Source organism: Capricornis sumatraensis, chromosome 22 (assembly GCF_032405125.1).
Source record: "Capricornis sumatraensis isolate serow.1 chromosome 22, serow.2, whole genome shotgun sequence".
Lineage (NCBI taxonomy): Eukaryota > Metazoa > Chordata > Mammalia > Artiodactyla > Bovidae > Capricornis > Capricornis sumatraensis.
Window position 1 is genome coordinate 28556801 of NC_091090.1, and position 14427 is coordinate 28571227.

The 14427-nt window shown below is 38.6% G+C and overlaps 1 protein-coding gene across 1 annotated transcript in view; it reads right to left on the reverse strand.

Annotated features, from left to right (window-relative positions):
* Nucleotides 1-6162: 6162 nt before the first annotated feature.
* Nucleotides 6163-14427, reverse strand: part of PKHD1 (PKHD1 ciliary IPT domain containing fibrocystin/polyductin) — a 445700-nt gene continuing 437435 nt past the window's right edge. Inside the window, exon 66 of the mRNA XM_068960604.1 lies at nt 6163-6617. Coding sequence (XP_068816705.1) covers nt 6163-6617 — 455 coding nt within the window. The remainder of the gene's footprint in view (nt 6618-14427) is intronic.

The window sequence follows — 14427 nt, forward strand, 5'->3', positions numbered from 1 at the left end:
TGGAAGAAGTAATTTAACCTGTGAACAAAAGTCTCAAACAGTGTTAATGGAATGGGTTAAGAAAATGGGAAGAGATATGAAGGGGCCTATAGAATCAAAGAATGTCTGATTTTTTTTTTAAGTGGGAGCTACTCAATCATGTTGGACAGTCATGGGGACACTCCAGTAGATGGGGAGAGATTTATGATGTTGAAAAGAGAGGTGAGATCTGAGTCAGTGGCATCCCTGAGAATAGAATAAAGATAGGTGGAAAAAATTCCAATGAGATAAAAATGGTTGGTATTACTAGATGTATAGCCCAAATTATAGCACTTCTAGAGTTGTCAGAATTATAGATAAGTACACAGGATTATTTATTTACTCCCAAATTTTAAGAAAAATTAAAGATTTTTTTGATGTGGACCACTTTTAAAGCCTTTATTGAATTTATTACCATATTGCTTCTGTTTTATGTTTGGTTTTTTTGGCTGTGAAGTTATGTGTGACCTTAGTTCCCTGAACAGGTATCAAACCAGCACCCCCTGCATTGGAAAGGGAAGTCTTAAAAACCAGGCTGACAGTGAAGTCCCTAAGAAACTTTGGAGCATATTATTTTTCCCACCATACCCTTTGAAGCCCATGGCCTATTGACTTAAGCCTCTATCTCTCAAAAGTCTGAGTCTCTGGAGCCTACTTAGTAAGTGCGTTGTGACAGCTGCTACCAAGAGGCAGCTTTTGTGTCTAGGTTTAGAATAAGTCCTCGTGGAGCAGGACTGGAAGAAATGCAGGCTGTGGCACCAGTCTGGTGAGAGGCGTGTTATCCAGCAGGAATTCTCAGCGCTATGAGTGTCATGTCGGGTCCACTCGTGACTTAGGGTTAGCAACCGCTTCCCCATTGTTTCCTCAATATGAATAATGGAAAAGCCATCCTTTCATATTCGAATCTTACTAAGAGATGTTGAGCCCATAGACATACACACCTGTACACTAAGGCCCTTCACACAGAGGGGCCCCTGGTGACATGCCCTGTATGACATTCCAGGGACACTGTGATGAGAACGTAGACTTGTCAGCACTTTATTCATTGCCCACTATGGAACATTCTTTTCCTCATTCAGAGATTTTCCCTACTCTTCCTTTTATTCCTTCCTGGACTCTCTTCCCAGTCCATTCATCTTCTCTGTCCACTCTTTATTTCTCCCACAGATATTCGTCTCCTCTCTCTTTGTAGAAGTTTTTTCCTATAAGCAATTTCTAGGCCTGGGTATTGCTAACCTTTGGACAACCAAAACATGGAGAAAATATTTCTAAATTTTATTTTTATTAGTAGTATATTTTAAGAAAATATTGAAATTCAAAAAGATATAAAAGATGAAGTACAAATCTCCTCATATTCCCTACTCCGTTATCTAAAGGTAGCTCATTTTAAAATATGTATTGGCTATCTCTCCATAATTTTTCTGTACATAAATCAACTATAGATAAAAGCACACTATACCCATTTTTTGCAACTTGCTTTATGTTTTTTTAGCCTAATGGTATATCTTGTATAATTTTCTACATCAGTCATTCTACTGGATAGATGTACCACTAAATTAAGGAAATTTTTAAAAAGAAGCAGATACATTAATTTTTTCCCCCCAATTTTGCCTTGCACCTTTGTAAGGATTCAGTAACTGTTTATTATATAAGAGAAGAATGATATTTCTCACATTTTTGAAAAGAGATTGATTTTCTTTCCTCTTATTATGGCTACTCATTTTAAAATAAAAGATACAGTGATAATAATAAATGAGTCATCATTTTTGAGACTGAAATAAGGAATGATATGGAGAAATCAGCTTCCCAAGTGGCTCCGTGGTAAAGAATATGCCTGCAATGCAAGAGTCGCAGGTTTGGGTGGGGAGGATCCCCTAGAGAAGGAAATAACAACCTGCTCCAGTATTCTTGCCTGAGAAATCCCATGGCCAGAGGAGATTGGCAGGCTACCGTCCATGGAGTGGCAGAGTCTGACACCACTTAGCAATTGAGGACACATGCACAGAGATATCAACTCACACTCCAGTAAATTCTAAAAGTCCTACAAATGGGTTAAACAAAACTTCTGTCTCAAAACAGAACAGATTGATGGGCAGAATCTATTCTTTTTCTGAATTGTTCCAAGCAGACATCTCCAGTCTGTTTTGAGGTAGAAGAAATGTTTGTAAACAACCAAATCTATGAATTTGACCATTTAAACCTCATTTAACTTAAATAATTACATTCTGGAAATATGGTTTGTCTCTCACATATGTCTGTAATTGGTCACAGTGACATAGTGTAAGCCGAAATCAATTGTTCTACATCCAGTACGGTAATTCCTTTTGCCTATGGTCCTTTCAACACTGACACTGAATACAAGTTCTGGAAACAAAATACAGAATACATACATGAATTTTAAATGACAGAATTAATTAAGATCCTTTACTTTTATTGACATGTACATGACATTTTATAGAAGCTTGGTTGAATAATATTTGTGTGTGATCTATATTCAGTTTCATCATATTCATTTTGCATAGAGTTTGCATACATTTCAATGTACAGTAATTTTATATATTCGGAGTTAGATTGCTAGAAGGAAGGGAATCACTCAACTGAATAATCTATGAAAGGGGAGGGCTCTGAAGGACTAAATTCTCTTGGTACTCAACAGCCTCTTTGGGCAATGAGATGGGCAAGTCTGCTTCAGAATACAACCTTGGTTAGACTGGCCAAGGCTTTCTCTCTGAGAGACACATGAAGCTCTGTCAGAGACTGGTACCTTTCCTGTACACAATTCCCCAAACTCAAGAGATAATGAAAACTACTCCAGCTACCATCATTCCTCTCAGCTTTAACATCCATAAATATTTACAAATAATTTTGAATGGTCTAGAATTTTAGTTTGTTCAATATCTTGGGGGAAAGGAGTCCTTCAAACATAGAAAATAAGAAATGGGAGACAAGAAGTTCTTTGAAATTACCCAGGAACAAGACATTTTAAATTACTTATTTGAAGAAAGGGTAACTTTTGATACTGCTGGGAAACATTTACTGGGTCCCCTATGTTAATGGTCTGAGTCAGTTTGTGGTTGGTTTTATCTAATCAGCTCATCTTCAGACATAAATGAACCAAGAACTGCTCTCTTTGCCTCTAGCATTTACCCAATTCTCCCATTTTTGGAGGAGGAAAACAAAGACTGCCTTAACTATGGGATGGGGCTTCTGGCCAGACTCTGAAATCCCAAGACACATGCAAGAGCCTTCCATGTTACTCTCGGTAATTCTGGTTGCTGTTCAAGTCCAAAGAGTCCATTCTGGACTTGGGGATCCTAGATTTTGGTGGCATAGAGTTAATAGGGAACTTGGGAACTCTAGCTGTTCCCAAACAAGCATAGGATCAAACTTGCCTTCCAGAAAGATCAGGGTTTAGCACATGGGGGATGGAAAAGAAGATAGTAGAAATTGGGAGAAGGGTAAAGAAGGTGCAGAAATGACAGCTGGTAGCTGACTTTGGCAGAGAAGGCAATGGTAACCCACTCCAGTACTCTTGCCTGGAAAATCCCATGGACAGAGGAGCCTGGTAGGCTGCAGTCCATGGGGTCGTTAAGAGTCGGACACGACTGAGCTACTTCACTTTCACTTTTCACTTTCATGCATTGGAAAAGGAAATGGCAACCCATTCCACTGTTCTTGCCTGGAGAATCCCAGGGATGGCAGAGCCTCGTGAGCTGCCACCTATGGGGTCGCACAGAGTTGGACACGACTGAAGTGACTTAGCAGAAGCAGCACCAGCTGACTTTGGGGAAGGGTTAGATAGAAAAATTCAAGTTGTGGGTGATTTCTAGATTTATGGCCTGAATGAGGTCATGCCATGTATTGTGTGAGGGCAATGTAATACTGAAAGACAGAAGACATACTTTCTCGCTAATGCCTTCAAATAATGACTTTCTGCCATCATCTGAAGGATAAATCTAGTGGAAGCTCTCAGTAGGCAATTCGATAAACAGTATAGAGTTCAGGAAAAACACCTGGGTTGGAACTGGAGGTGGTGAAAGGGAGAGTGTATAAACAGACGCTTAGTAAGCAGTTTTTATATTTCTCAAAAGCCTTAACTACAAATGCGTTTGTACTAAAGAATCATAGCTCTCTGAGGACCCGGAGAATCTAGCATGATGTCCTGGGGAAGGCTGCCTACCTCCTTTCAGAGGCAGCTTTAAGCTCTGAGATGTCAGTAAGACATCTAAAGAATGGACACAGAAATTGGGAACTTTCCCACCAGCTTGTGTAGAGTGAGACATACTTTCTCACTGATGCTCTCAGACAATGACTTTCTGCCAGTAGTACCTCCTCTGGGGCTAATTCCAGGACATTATTATTTAAAATTCTGCCATAGAACAGTGTTTTTCCTTCCTCTGTTCTAATGCAAACGTAAGACATCCCTTTCATTTTTCAGAGACTGGAAAATCCTGGTTTAGAATAAAAGCTGAGAACAAGTTCTTACTAGATATTTTCTTTACCTTAGCTGTCTTGGCTTCACTCATCGGTGCAAAAGATCTTCCAGATACACAGTTGGGCTTGCTTAACGTATCACTTAGTTTGGACATAAATGGGCCCTCTGCAAATGTGGGAATTGGGTGAAGCTTCCTTTCATATCCTTACTCAACTTATCAACATGGTTAATCCTCTGCTCTGGTTTCAATCTGAACCCTGAGCACAAAGCCTAGAGAGGCTGCACATGGTTCTCCCACACATTATCTTTCCCCAAAAGCAGTTCTCTAATATTTCTCTAATAATTAAGTTAGCTGATAATCCACTTGGCTACTTGGTCATCTCTGTTTTCCCAATAGTTTCCTTCCACTTTTTTATGTGGCTCAGTTATTAAAAGAAAGAACTATTGAAAAAATTAATGGGCCCATGGACCATTTCCTTACCCAGACCTGCTATTCTTATAGTCTTGTCCTTAACTAAAATATCAGCAAAGCCCAGGAGAATATAATTTCCAGGTGTCAATACTCACAAGGAGCAAAGATGATGTGTTTGCTCAACTATGGGCTCCTAATAATGAGTGAATTTAAGTTGTGAAATAAAATCAGTTTGTGAAAAATCAGGCAAGTGCCTTATGGTTGGAAGGTAAACTCTGATAGACCAGAGAGTGGGGTCTTCTCTTGTCCTTCAAATATTCCCATAGGATAAAGAAATGTTTTACTCTAACACTGCAGAAACAGCTGTAGCCATCCAGACTTTGTCATGATCCCTTCAATAAGAGAAGCCCAAAGCACTGTGGGTAATCATTCTAGAACAGAGGTCCCCAAACCTTTTGGTACCGGGGACCAATTTCATGGAAGAGCGTTATATTTATTATGCACTTTATTTTTAATCTAATGCTGCCATTGATCTTACAGGAGGAGGCTGGAAACCCCTGTGGCCTGGAGGTTGGGGACTTTGTCCTAGAAGAAGCTTAATGCCACTCCCTACTGTAATAAATCAGCCTGCAGTGGGAAGCCTATCCCTTCTCCAGTGGATCTTCCCAATCTAGGAATCGAATCGGGGTCTCCTGTGTTGCAGGCAGATTCTTTACCAACTAAGCTGTCAGGGAAGCCCCTTGAATAAGTCAGCATTATACCTTTATTAAAATCGCAAAATCAATAAGATAACCAGCTTAAGATAAAAACAAGTAAAAAAATCAGTATTTGGGAACCTATTACTTGCCTAACATTGGACTAAGATTCATGATTAATAAAAAAGATATGTTAGATTTTGTTTCAACCTACATCACTTATATGACTGTCTTCTGTGTTAAACTTGAAAAGAAAGAATTCAGAATCCATCTTCTCCCTTCTGGGCTTCCAAGATAGCACAGTGGTTAAGAATCTGCCTGCCAATGCAAGAGACACAGGTTCGATCCCTGGGTTGGGAAGAGCCCTTGGAGAAGGAAATGGCAACCTACTCCAGTATTCTGGCTTAGAAAATCTCATGGACAGAGAAGCCTAGTGGGTTACAGTCCACAGGGTCACAAAGAGTTGGACACGACTGAGCACACACACGCATATTCTCCCTTCTTAGTCCAAACTGGTCAGGCCTCATCTTCCCTGCTCATCATGATCCAGATATATTTTGAACACTATAACTTGCAGCCCAAATGTCCTCACCACTCCTCAATCACAGCTGTTCCTGAACAGCCTCTGGATGTACTGAATGGAGGCAGAATGCCTCGGTGGCACCACAGGAGCCTGGCTTCTCCTGGGAAAGCCCTAGACTGATGTGCCCCTTGCCGAGCTGACTCTGGCCCTGCAAACGCTGCCTCTCTCGTCTGAGGTCTGGGCAGAGCAGCAGCAGCTGATCTTGGCCTGCCAGCTGGTATCTCAGCACCTGCTCCTGGGCCCCCTTCCAGCCCCCACTCTCCTGCAGGCACCCCTGCTGAACAGGAGAGCCTGGAGTACAGGTGTTCCTGTGCGCTGTGACGCTGGCAATACTGGGAGCAGGCACAGCGGCCTCTTCTCGGCTGCCACCTTCCTCTCGGACCACACGGTGGCTCACCTTCCTTCTGGACACACCATTCAGCGACTGATGGGGGAGCTGGTTCAGCCTGGCCAGCATGACCTTCATCCTCAAATCTGTGAGAGATAAGAAGGAGGAGAAGAAACAGACTTAGTTCTTAATCAGGTGACTGCATGTTTTGCATATTTAACATTCCTGAAAAGATATCACCAAATAATTAAAGACTGAGTTATATCAACTTACCAATTTCTAAATATCGTTGGGAGTACACACTTTTTCAAAAAACCCATGTCTTCCACATCCATCAATTAATTAATTGATAATTAATATAAATTGTCTAATAAAAATTTGATAATATCGCTTCCCAGAAAAAACTTTTACAATGTTCATAAGAAGTCAATTAGGATTTTTCATTGTAAGCATGGCAGCTTAAATATGAAAATTAAGCTAGAATCAGACCTTACTAATGGAGGTTAACTCACACCTGCATTAATAAACATAAAACCAGTCTTATTAATACTTTTGACTTTTATGCTAAATTCACAATTTGAATATATTTTATTTTATAAAAACAAACATATGCAGAGATAAATATATAAAAAAACAAGTATCTAAAAGACTGTATATATATAATTACTCACCTATAAGAATCATCTTAAAACACACCCTAGGCCTGAAATATTTTTTCCACCTGTCTTTCAAAACCCTCTGCCTTCTTTTACTCACCTCCCCAAATTTCTCTCTTTCTTCAGAAAGTATTTCCTAACTCATGAATGTCTAATTCTCATAATTCATTGGGTATTGAGGGATGTACAAAGCCTAGTTTTATAAACAATAAAGTGCCATAGTTCAACTTTAAAACAACTTTATTAAATTATTTTTTAATCAAATTAAAGGTAATTCAAGATTGTTAATGCTACTCATACATTTACATTCCAGTATGCATTCCTTGAAGAAAGAAAGGCTAATAATCATTTAAAGTAATACTTTTATAGCAATTATATGCTGGGCACCAGGTTTTATATATATATGTAAATATACATATACATAATTATGTATATATATATATATACACACTAAATTTAATCCTTACAACAACCTTCTGAAGTAAGTGTTATTACCATCTCCCTTTTAGAAGGGAGGCCATTGAGATACAGGGATTGAGTAACTTCTCAAGACAGCAAATAATATGACAGCACATCTTACTGTACAGAAGTCAAGATCTGTGACTCCAGAGTTGTAGTGAGAGAACCAAACAATGCTGTGTACAATTAAAGCTAGCAAAGGGGAGTTAAGAAGAATGCTTGGCTAAATACATGCATCAGAGTGTAGCACACGTGGGAATGTCATCTTCCTTGCGCCTTAGAGTAAAATAAAAGGTTGAGAAATACCCTAAACCCCTGAGAGGCAGTACTGTCACTGACATTTCCCGTCCCTGATTTTCTAATTTCTCATCATCAAATGCATTAACGTGAATTTTTATACATACATACTTTTATGTACAAGGTAAATGCTAATTGATAAACCTGTGTATTATACCTCTCTGTCAGTTTACTGAGCCTGTCTTGGCTTATGTTAGGAGAGAACCAGCAAGTCTGTATCACAGTGTAAGAGACAATATTATAGTATAAATATAAATAACATAATATATATATTTATTTGTTTAATTTATTAATTTTATTTATTTATATAAATATAAATAACATCATAATATAAATGTTTATATATATATATATATATATATATATATATATAAACAAGGGCTTTCCTGTTGGCTCAGATGGTAAAGAATTTGCCTGCAAGGCAGGAGACCTGGATTCGATCCCTGAGATGGGAAGATCCCCTGGAGAGGGAAACATATAATATACTGCTGATTTGGAACAGTAAAACAAGATAAAGTAATCATGATGTTTATATTGTTTTGATGATGTGTCAGTTAATATTCTGTGAAACTCATGTTATCCACATCTTCTCTCCTCCTCCACAGTCATTTCTCCTAGCTCGTAACTGCTATGGTCCCCTAACTATGGGATAATTCTCTTGCTTAGAGCTTCCAGGTTATCCTAGTCTCCCTATGGGATTTCAGATCCTTCCAGAACTGTTCCTTGACAGCTCAAAGGCATTGATTTATGCCTCAATAGTTGTTGACTGGAGTTTCTCATTTTACTTGTGCAACTGTTTCTATTATTGGTCCCCTTTCCTTATATGACAGTCTCATCTTCTTCTTAGGACTTTGAGTTCCTTCAGGGAAGGAAATTTTTTGCCATCAACCTTGTCCCTCTATTAAGCCCAGCTCTATGCTGAGTCCTGAGTTTGGTGTCATCTCTATAATTACCGCTCCCACCAGGAGGAAAAGACATAGTTTATCAAGATCAGCAAATAACCAAAGAATAGGAATAATAAATTGTCAGGTAGAAGCAAACTTAAAAAAGGAAAATGGGCTTTGAATTTTAATCCCTTGGTAAAACCAATACCACTTCATGTAAGGGGAATCAAACACTGCAAGTCACCTATTTTCAATCCATTGAAGATATTGTTATCCTATTTTTGAAAGACCGTCTTTGGAAATCTATTCCCCCTTGTTCTTCGAGTCTGCATCTATTCATGAAAGACTAACACAAGCGTAGCTTTCCTTTGCAAGCCCCCAAACATTTAAAAATCTCCCATGAATTATTTACATGGCAGCTCCAATCAGCAACATACCTGACAGACTCCCCAGCTGAAATGAAAGTGCGCTGTGTAAAGGTGTCGAGGGAGGCTGGCCGCCTCCCACTGTGAGGTTATAGACAGAACTAAGTCAGCACACATTATATGTCAGCACCAACATCAGAAAGAATCCGATCCTTTGATCTTGGACCTCCACAGGAAGCTTAGATCTCAGACAAATTAGATAAAAAATGAATTTATAGCAGATATGTGTCCTAAGGCATTCAGCTGAATGTTTGGGTCTTAGGAAAGGAAGAATAGTGAGTATCAAAACATATGCAACAGCAAGCCTCCTTTCCACCTCCACCTTGTTGGTGAATCCCCATTAAAATGGAAAGATAGGATTTCACATTTCCCCTCTATGTCTCTCAGAGTCCTGTTGGTGGGTTTGATCAAGCTTCAGGGAGACTACGGGAACATATATCCTTACTCTATGAAAAAGAGAAAGCTTGGTGGTTTGGGGTCCACGCAAGTTCATCCACAGTTGACTGTAATTTTTCTTAGGTATCCTTAACCTCTTTTGGCTTCTAGAACTTTCTTGGGCAACCAATATCCTGAGCCTGTGATTTTAAAGATTTGTGTGGGTAGTAGTCATTAGCTGCTTCTTTTTTTTTTTTTTTTTTGCTTGTTTTTGATCATTCCCCAGTTTGCTATATTTTTGAGATTCCATATATAAGTGATATCCAGCAGTATTTGTCTTCCTCTGTCTGACCTACGTCACTCACTGGTTTCTTTTGCAATAGGGAAATTAACAATGACTATCCCCTCCCTCCGCACCACTCCCTCTCTTCATTTTTATAGCCTAGTCTCCATGCACTGCATTCACCATAGGATGACTTGGATTCAGTATGAAAGACCCAATATAAGCTCCTCTATCTTGAAGCCTAAATAGGACCTAAAGCAGAAAGGCGGACAGTGGATCAACCAACATAAAGAAAAGACTCCACTTCGGCTTCTCATTTGTCAATAAAGGGAACAGTCCTGCCCACATATTGAAGAAGATATACACAATAATTAATAAAAAACATTAACTTATTAATTGGAAAGAATTTCTATTAATGATAAACATAAATACTGGGCTTCCCTGGCGGCTCAGTGGTAAAGAATTCACCTACCAGTGCAGGAGACCACGGTTCAACTCCTGGGTCGGGAAGATCCCCTGGAGAAGGAAATGGCAACCCACTCCAGTATTCTTATCTGGGAAATTCTATATACGGAGGAGCCTGGAATCAAACACAACTTAATTCCCCTGGAGAAGGAAATGGCAACCCACTCCAGTATTCCTATCTGGGAAATTCCATATACGGAGGAGCAAGGAATCAAACACAACTTAATGACTGAGCACGCATGCATTATAAATACTATCATCTACATTTTTTCTACATTATTTGTTCTTTTAAATGAAAAATTATTATCTATTTTTAATAGGAAATGAATGATGAATAAGGAAGTATGGAAATTTTTAAAAGGTAAAGAAAAAGTGCCTTTCATTCCACATTATACCATAAGTGTTCTCCAGTTTATTATTCCTGTAATACTCTAGCAATGGTTATGTTTTAGTAAACCTAATTTAACTCATTAATCTACTCAAAGTTTACTTTGGTAATTTTTTGAAGTATGAATCTAGATTACTAAATGTTCTAAGAAGTCAAATGTATAGCCCCATTAATAGATGAATGCTTCTGTTTTCCTTTATTTTTATTATCTTCATCATAACTTACATTTCTATACCTAATACCTATATCTATACCTAATTGAGATTATTTCTCCTAATGCTCATATATTCTTGTATCAGTATCACGTTGTCTGAAGAATAGTGACATAAGTATTGTGTCTCTGGTTGAGCTACCTTTGCCCATTGCCAAAAATTCCATTTCCTGTAAAAAATTAGTTTTCTGTCATTAATCTACAGTTTCTGAAGAATTTTAGAATCATCTTATACTGTTCTATTCTGGAGTAAATAATTGAAATGGTGTTAAACATTGAGCCACCAGGGATTCCTAAACCAAAGTTAATTTAGAAATAAATATGGTCTTTGCAATATTAATTAATCTAATTAGAAACACACTGTAATTCCCTATGTATTTGTCCTTAAACTCTTCAATGAAATACAGTTTATTTTCTATGTAAATCCCATATATCTCTTGTTTTTCCCCAAGACAGCATATTCTTAGGTCACTATTATATATTTATCTTTCTTAACTGTATACCCTTGGTTTATACAATATGATTTTTGCTTAGACTGATGTTATATTTGATGAATTTACTCAAGCTATTAATAAATATAGCAGTTAATGGTTGAATCTTTAAGTTACCATTAAACACTCTTCTGCAAATCATATGTATTTTCTCCAAAATTGTCCTCTAAATTTTGTTTTAAATTTGACTGTTTCTGCCCATTCCAAATATATATGTTATAAAATTTTGGTAAGAATGAGTTCTGTACTTTATCATCACTTAAGTAAAAATTCTTCTAATATTCCATTGTTAAAGATGATACTGGATCTTGGTTGCAAATAGCATTGGAACTCCCCAACTTATTTACCAGGTAGGCTTTTATTCCTGGTAATTTTTAAAAAGTTTTCTTTAAGGAATAAGTGATAGATTATGTTTTTTCAATTAGGAGATGTTCATATCTTTGTATTATATGGTATGGACATGCTATTTATTAATAACTTCCAAATATAGTTTGGCTTTCTTGGGAACTTAGGGCAATTTCTGGTCCTGAACTGTTTTGTTCTTCTCTGCTTCCAAATGTCTTGAGGTCAGCAGCCCCCTCCTCTCCTCTCCCTGCTATTTCTATAGATTTGTACTTAAAAAAGGTAAACTGATAGTCTTTTTATTTTACATTCACAAAACATACCATATATAGTCAGTAAGATTCAAATGTGGTAGAGATCAGAAATTTATGAAGTTAATGTTTACAGTTCACTTGTATGGTATGGACCTCCTTTTCTCCTGTCAGTTTTCCATCAACACTGGGGACATGGATTTCACATACACAAGCACACAAGTGATTAGAGGCCACAGATCAGGGTACTATTTGGAGAAGGCAGCACTAAGGTCTCCAGCAATAACTCTACCACAAAGACAGAGGGAGTCATCAGGAACACAGGGAGAGGGAACTCAGGAGGCCGGCAGACAGCATCACCTAGAAGGAAGGCATCACATCTTGCCCACTGCTAAGTCGCCAAAAGGCAAAATGCAAAAAGGCAAAATGGTTATCTGACGAGGCCTTACAAATAGCTGAAGAAAGAAGAGAGGCTAAAAGCAAAAGAGAAAAGGAAAGATATATCCAGCTGAAGGCAGAGTTCCGAAGTGTAGTAAGGAGAGATAAGAAAGCCTTCCTCAGTGATCAATGCAAAGAAGTAGAGGAAAACAGTAGAATGGGAAAGACTAGAGCTCTCTTCAAGAATATTAGAGATACCAAGGGAACATTTCATGCAAAGATGGGCTTGATAAAGGACAGAAATGGTATGGCCCTGACAGAAGCAGAAGATATTAAGAAGAGGTGGCAAGAATACGCAGAAGAACTGTACAAAAAAGATCTTCACTACCCAGATAGTCATGATGATGTGATCACTCACCTAGAGCCAGACATCCTGGAATGTGAGGTTAAGTGGGCTTTAGGAAACATCACTATGAACAAAGCTAGTGGAGGTGATGGGATTCCAGCTGAGCTATTTCAAATCCTGAGACATGATACTGTGAAAGTGTTGCACTAAATATGCCAGCAAATTTGGAAAACTCAGCAGTGGCCACAGGACTGGAAAAGGTCAGTTTTCATTCCAATCCCAAAGAAAGGCAATGTCAAAGAATGCTCAAATTACCACACATTTGCACTCATCTCACACGCTAGCAAAGTAATGCTCAAAATTCTCCAAGCCAGGCTTCAGCAATACATGAACCATGAACTTCCAAATGTTCAAGCTGGATTTAGAAAAGGCAGAGGAACCAGAGATCAAATTGCCAACATCTGCTGGATCATGGAAAAAGCAAGAGAGTTCCAGAAAAACATCTACTTTTGCTTTATTGATTATGCCAAAGCCTTTGACTGTGTGGATCACAACAAACTGTGGAAAATTCTGAAAGAGATGGGAATACCAGGCCACCCGATCTGCCTCGAAAAATCTGTATGCAGGTCAAGAAGCACCAGTTAGAACTGGACATGGAACAGCAGACTGGTTCCAAATTGGGAAAGGAGTACTTCAAGGCTGTATATTGTCACCCTGCTTATTTAACTTATATGCAGAGTACATCATGCAAAATGCCAGACTGGACGAAAAACAAACTGGAATCAAGATTGCTGGGAGAAATAACTTCAGATATGCAGATGACATCAACCTTATGGCAAAAAGTGATGAAGAACTAAAGAGCCTCTTGATGAAAGTGAAAGAAGAGAGTGTTAAAGTTGGCTTAAAACTCAACATTTAGAAAACTAAGATCATGGCATCCAGTCCCATTACTTCACAGCAAATAGATGAGGAAACAATGGAAACAGTGAGAGATTTTTTTTTAGAGGGCTCCAAAATCACTACAGATGGTGACTGTATCCATGAAATTAAAACGGATGTTGGATGTTGCTTACTCTTTGGGAGAAAAGCTATGACCAATCTAGACAGCTTAGTAAAAAGCAGAGACATTACTTTGCCATCAAAGTTCCATCTAGTCAAAGCTATGGTTTATCCAGTAGTCACGTATAGATGTGAGAGTTGGGCTATAAAGGAAGCTGAGCACCAAAGAATTGATGCTTTTGAACTGTGGTGTTGGAGAAGACTCTTGAGAGTCCCTTGGACTGCAAGGAGATCAAACCAGTCAATTCTTAAGGAAATCAGGCCTGAATATTCATTGGAAGGACTGATACTGAAGCTGAAACTCCAATATTTTGGCCACCTGATGCGAAGAAATGACTCTTTTGAAAAGGTCCTGATGCTGGGAAAGACTGAAGGTGGGAGAAGGGGATGCAGAGGTTCAGTTGGTTGGATAGCATCACCAACTCGATGGACATGGGTTTGAGTGAGCTCCAGGAGTTAGTGATGGACAGGGAAGTCGGGCATGCTGCAGTCCATGGGGTCACAAAGAGCTGGACATGACTGAGCGACTGAACCAAACTGAACTGAAGACACCAAAAGATGTCCAGCCATTATCCTGTTGTTAATCTTATGAACCAGAATAAAATTTCTTCATCTCTTTTAGAGGAGACGAGAGGCCTTATTTTTG